This window comes from Zea mays, chromosome 2 (assembly GCF_902167145.1).
Source record: "Zea mays cultivar B73 chromosome 2, Zm-B73-REFERENCE-NAM-5.0, whole genome shotgun sequence".
In the NCBI taxonomy this organism is placed as follows: domain Eukaryota; kingdom Viridiplantae; phylum Streptophyta; class Magnoliopsida; order Poales; family Poaceae; genus Zea; species Zea mays.
The window spans coordinates 191,080,360-191,085,854 of record NC_050097.1 but is presented as its reverse complement, the minus strand read 5'-3'; the positions used below and the strand labels follow the sequence as shown (position 1 = coordinate 191,085,854).

At 47.6% G+C, this 5,495-nt stretch overlaps 1 protein-coding gene across 1 annotated transcript; it reads left to right on the top strand.

Moving 5' to 3' along the window:
* The first annotated feature begins 3,155 nt into the window (after window positions 1-3,155).
* LOC103647479 (uncharacterized) lies at window positions 3,156-4,029 on the top strand. The gene has a single exon (XM_008672011.3). The coding sequence runs from the start codon at window positions 3,171-3,173 to the stop codon at window positions 3,720-3,722; it is 552 nt and encodes a 183-aa protein (XP_008670233.1). The 5' UTR covers window positions 3,156-3,170; the 3' UTR covers window positions 3,723-4,029.
* The last annotated feature ends 1,466 nt before the right edge of the window (window positions 4,030-5,495 follow it).

The window sequence follows — 5,495 nt, the reverse complement described above, 5'->3', positions numbered from 1 at the left end:
TCTAGCCACTTGGCATTATTGCGCTAACTCCTAATCAAGTTTTGTGGCATTAAGTTTCAAGTTTTACAGGATCACCTATTCACCCCCCCTCTAGGTGCTCTCACAATCCTTGAGCAACTCCTAGCAAGAGAGATATTCTTTTGGACTTGAATTTAATTCTAACGCTAACCCCCGACCTTAGTGTGTGTTTAAGTTTATAAATTTCAGGTTTCACCTAATCACCCCCCCTTTGGGCGACTTTCAGCCGGGCCGCCGCCGGTCGAGCTCGTCGAGTGGAGCTCGCCGGTGGAGCTTGTCGAGCGCCGGTGGAGCTCGCCGAGCATCGGTGGACCGCCGCTGGTGGAAGGAGAGCGCCGAGCACCGGTGGAGGAGAGCGACATCGCTGTCGGTTTTGGTGGAAGGGACATAGAGGATAGACAGAGACGGATAGAGAAGAGAGCACCGTCGGGTTTGAGATGCCGACGCTTTTGGTTCGAGGGGCAAAAGTGTCTGGTCACTAGCTTCCAATATAATCAAATAAGGTTAAGTTTCAAATACCCCCCTAAATGGCATTTTGTCTGTAAGACAACATTTGATAATGGTCTCTTAGCGAAGCGTGTTCCCATAATGGCATTTGAGCGAATCCTAAGTTTCATAATGGCATAAATCCAATTTTCTCCTCTCTGTCTTCTCTCCATTCATCATCTCCAGTTTCTTGAGGCCTGTTTGGTTGGGGTCTAGAAATCTTGCCTGGCCCAGACATGCACACCAGACGTCCGATGTCCCATGCCTGTCAGGCACATCCAGGCCAGGGCAGCAAGAAAACAAGCCAAGAGCGTCGTAGCCATCACGGCGACCGATGCCACCATCCTCGCCAGCGTCAGCCTTCCCGATCGACATCGTACCGAGAGTATAGATGTCCAAACAGTGCGGGCCACCCATTTGGCCCATGACTCGGCACGATTTTGGCCCGGTCCAAGCACGACCCGGACGGTTAATGACGGGTTCGAGTCGGCACGACCTGTTAAGCGTGTCGGGTATGGGCGGCTACGGAGGCCCGCGTGTTTTGGCCCGACCCGGCACGAGTAATAGGTCGGCACGATGGCGGCCCGTATGTCACAAACCCCACCCTATCGGCCCACGACCCACCCACCAAGGCCAGCGCTGCAGCGCGTCACCCACATGGCCACACATCCCCCACCGGCCCACCCACCAGGCGTCACCCACAGCCTCACATCATCACAACTCACACGCAACGGCGAACCCTATCCCTAATCCGCGTCTCTCGGTCTCGGACAATTCGGCGGCGCGCCGTTCTCGGCTTCTCATCTTGCTCCGTCCTCCTCGACGATAGACGACGGACGACTATTCGTCGCTACCGGCTCTAGTGCTCCGTCCTCCTCCTCGCTCGTCCCTCCCTCCGTGTGCGTTTGGCAACTCCCTAACCCTAACCCTAACCCCTCTGGTCTCCGGATCCGGTGGTTCTAGTTCCTCAGCTTTGCCAGGTTCGTTTATCTCGCTTAATCCCCTCTAGATTTGGTATCTAGCTGGTGGCTGGTGCTTGTCTATGGTGTATGTTTAGGGTTTTCGCCGTCGCGGCGTCGCCGGTCTTCTCGGTGCTAGCCGGTCTTCGTGGGTCATTTGTTTGGACATCTATTTCAAGTGAAACATCAAATGATGCCAGATGCTATAAACTTTTAGATCTAATCCGTGTCAGCGAGCTCAGGCCGACAGAACATGGTGGCTGCCCTTTTTTCAATTATTTGTAAGAAAAAAACATTAAAAAAACTAACAGACATTTTTCGTTGGAATAGTAAAGGATGTCAGCGTATCTCTCTATTATCAGTATAACATCACACCGTCATCGTGCGTAGTAGTATGTGCCTAACACAACAGTTAACCAAGAAACAGTTCCAGCACGCACAACACATGTTCCAGGTGTATGAATCTGTTTCAATTCAAAAGCAAACGTACCCTACACACGTTTGAGTTTTGAAAAAGCTTGTTCTTCCGATTAAAATAAGACTATGTTTCTCTTGTTTTCTTGATAAGGCCGAGCTGACTCAGAAAGCTATCATTCCTACCTGGCTCGCTCATCCTCCTTTTCCGTTATCATTTCCTGGGTCGAAGGCGGCCGGTAACGGTAACGGACTCCTTGTCATGGGCCCAGAGGCGCCCGGAGAAACGTTCGTGCACTGCAAAACTCCAACGATTGAAAGTCCCGAGTTGCAACACGAATCTGGCTGTTTGGTTCAGCTTTTTGTTTTAATTTTTTTCTAACTAGTTTTTTTAATGGTCGTGGAATCTGGTTGTGAGAAAAATCTGAGTATCGTGGAGATTATATACAGAGGAAGACGAAGTAGTCTAAATGGTTTAGGATCTAGAAAGCAATGTGTTCCTACTATTGCAACGACTCGACCAATTCTGTGTTCATGTTGATTTTAAACGGTTTTTAGCAAAACGATTCTTATATAAACGGGATGAAAAGCTGAAATATTTGGCAGTCCACAACAGCTTCGCCCAAACAAACATGACATATAGATGGCCAATAAGCACGAGGCCCGTGAGCCCGACACGAAGCCCACTGTTTGGGCCTGATCCGAGCCCGACATGACCTAGTTCTATGCGGACCCGTGCCGTCCCGGCACGAATAAGCGGTCGGGCTCGGACACAAACTAAGCACGGTGGGCTAGCCCGGCACGGCCGTTTACCTTTAAGCCCGTTAAACCTATATTTTTTGCATTAAACCGTACTTACTGAATCATTTAGTCCGTTTTTGGCCTACTTTTTTTGTGCTTACTGAGCCAGGCCGGTCGGGCCGGTCCGTTTAAACCCGCTGCGGGCTAAACCTAAAACAGACCGAGTTTCATCGGGCCGGGCCGGGTGGGTCGTTTGGCCATCTGGACGACCCATTCTGTTTGTCTAGAGTAAAACGGTGACCTGTGCTGACCGGCCATGACCTCCATTGACCGCGACCCATCATCACGGGCTCACGGCAGTACGAAACATCCAGCGGTTTAGCAGCCAGCAGCCATGGCCCATGGCCGCCCATCCACCATGCCAATAGCAACGCGACAAATGGCCTCGCGCACGCGGCGACGCAAGCAGATTCGGACGCACTCGCCTCGCCAGCTCCAGTTTCACTTTCACTTTCACCGCAAGCCGGTGCCGGAAGCATCTCCGCAATCACCATGACACACATGGTCACCTCCTCTGCTCCTGCCATGGTCAAACCGGCGCCCGGTCGCCGTCCGTGGCCTATAAAAAGCGCGCGTCTGCTCCAACCGCTTCGCCTCACCGAATCACAAGTCACAACTCACAAGCTAGCGATCTTCCTCGTGCAATCGAAGCGAGTTCTCAGAGCTGTCTACGGAACTCTGAAGCTCAACGCAGCGTTCGCTTCTGAATTCGACCCGAAGCACAGCCTCGCTCAAGGCAATAAAAGCCGGTGTTACTGTTGCCGCGCCATGGAGCCGGAGATGGAGGCGGCGCTGATCAAGGTCGGGATGTTCGTGCTGGTGCAGGCACTGGTGTACCTCATCCTGTCGCAGTCCTCCACCGTGTTCTCGCGCACCAAGAGCCTTGCCCTCCGCCCCGCGCGGTCGCTCAGCGCGCGCCGCATGCTCGCGCTGCTCTCCGACCTGCCGCTCGTCGCCGGGGAGCCCTCGCCCGTCGCCGCCTTCGCCCGGACGCGGTCCGCGTTGTCGCCCATGCTCGCCGCCGCCGGCCGGAAGCAGGACTGAGTTCGGCGACCGTCGTGTGGCCACTTAGCTATAAGCTAGCTCTTCCTCGGTAGTACAGTATTCTTTAATTCTTTGGTTTGATCGATCCATGTGTGTCGGTTTGGTTTGGTTTGGTTTGGTTGTATTCAAGTATAGCTTCCAAATTTCATGGAAGTTTGATTTGCGCATCTTGTGCTGAGCCTGTACCTGCATCATCGCAGACTATTCAAATCGTTTTTATACGCTGTGGACATTTGTTAAGGATATCTCGTCAAATATGTAACTTCGACAGTATGCTGAATGTGACTACTCGGTGCTGATACGATATTGATCTGATAATTGCCCATTTGGTTCGCACGGGATCTTGTGTCTATTTGGCAATAGAGCGGTTTTTTAACTTATGGATCAACTTAAGTTATATTCCCTCGTTTCTTTTTAGTTGTATTCAGCGACAACTAAAAAGAAACATATAGAGTAATTATTTTATCATAACCAAGGACAAATCAAAATAATATTCTCTCTAGTTTTTTTATTTGACGTTTCCTAATGTAAATTGCACAATCCAACCTCAAATAAAAACAAATAGAGATAGTAATAATTATAGAGGATGCTGAACATAGACCTATGATATGTCAATTGTGAGACTATATTAATACTCGTACTTGACATTCAACAAACATCGAGACTATATTTAATACTCGTACTCAGCATTCAACAAACATTTGACGTGACATAGGCTAAACTTTAGACTCTTTTTCTACCTCTCCAGCGGGTTTCAACTCTTCAGAACTCTATCAAATGGTCAAAAATCATAAGGCTAGGACAAAAAACGTATATATGATCGTGCAAAACACTATTTTGCACAACTATACTATTTATAAAGTAGAGCATCTCCAACAAGGTGACTCAAAATAGTGTACTAAAAATTAAAATATTACATCATTTAAAGTGTCTAGGGCACTAAAAATAAATTGTGTTCTATCAGTTAAGGTCAAAATCACATATTTTAGGAAGTAAATTATATTACTAGGGAAACAATGATGTAGAAAAGAAGGATAAGAGACTAGTATGGGGGTGTAGTATATTTTAAGTCACCTTCATGGTGTGCCCTATAATTTTTGTTAAAATTATAAAATAGAATACTATTGGAGCTATTTCGAACTGTTTTTATGTGTTAAACCATATATTTTAAAATAGGATATATGTTGGAGATGTTGTAGGCTATTGAAAATAACCTAAGGATACTAAGGAGGCTCCATTGGTTCAGAGGGAATATGGTGGGGGGGGGGGGGGGCTAGAGCCCCTACCTCGACGTTGAATCCACCTCTAATTATAATGTTTAATAAAATAGAGTATCTCCATTTAAGTACATTCATCGTAAGACCTCCAACTTACACATGGACTTTCTCAACGGTCCTACACCCGAGTGCTCGCATATAGTGACGCCCTTGACAACCTCAGCGACTAGGGGTGGAAACGATGCGAGCCGAGCTCGGCTCAGCTCGCTCATTTGGCGAGCTCGGGAAAGCGGCTTGGCTTGGCTCGCTCCGGGCTCACGAGCCGGCTCGCCGAGCCAACGAGTCTATCAATAAATGTAAATCTGCTCTCTAAATTATAATATAAAATTTTAAAAATATTTTAAATAACATATTTTAAATTAGTAAAATAGATATATCACTAATATAATATAAAAATAGATTATTTTTATAGTAATCTCAAATAACATAAATTAATTGTCTACTCGGTACTAATATTATATGTTAATTAAGATTTTATGTAATAAATTGTTGTTGG

Coding starts and splice junctions, on each gene's coding strand:
- LOC103647479 (XM_008672011.3), top strand. CDS start 3,171: ATGACACACATGGTCACCTCCTCTGCTCCTGCCATGGTCAAACCGGCG.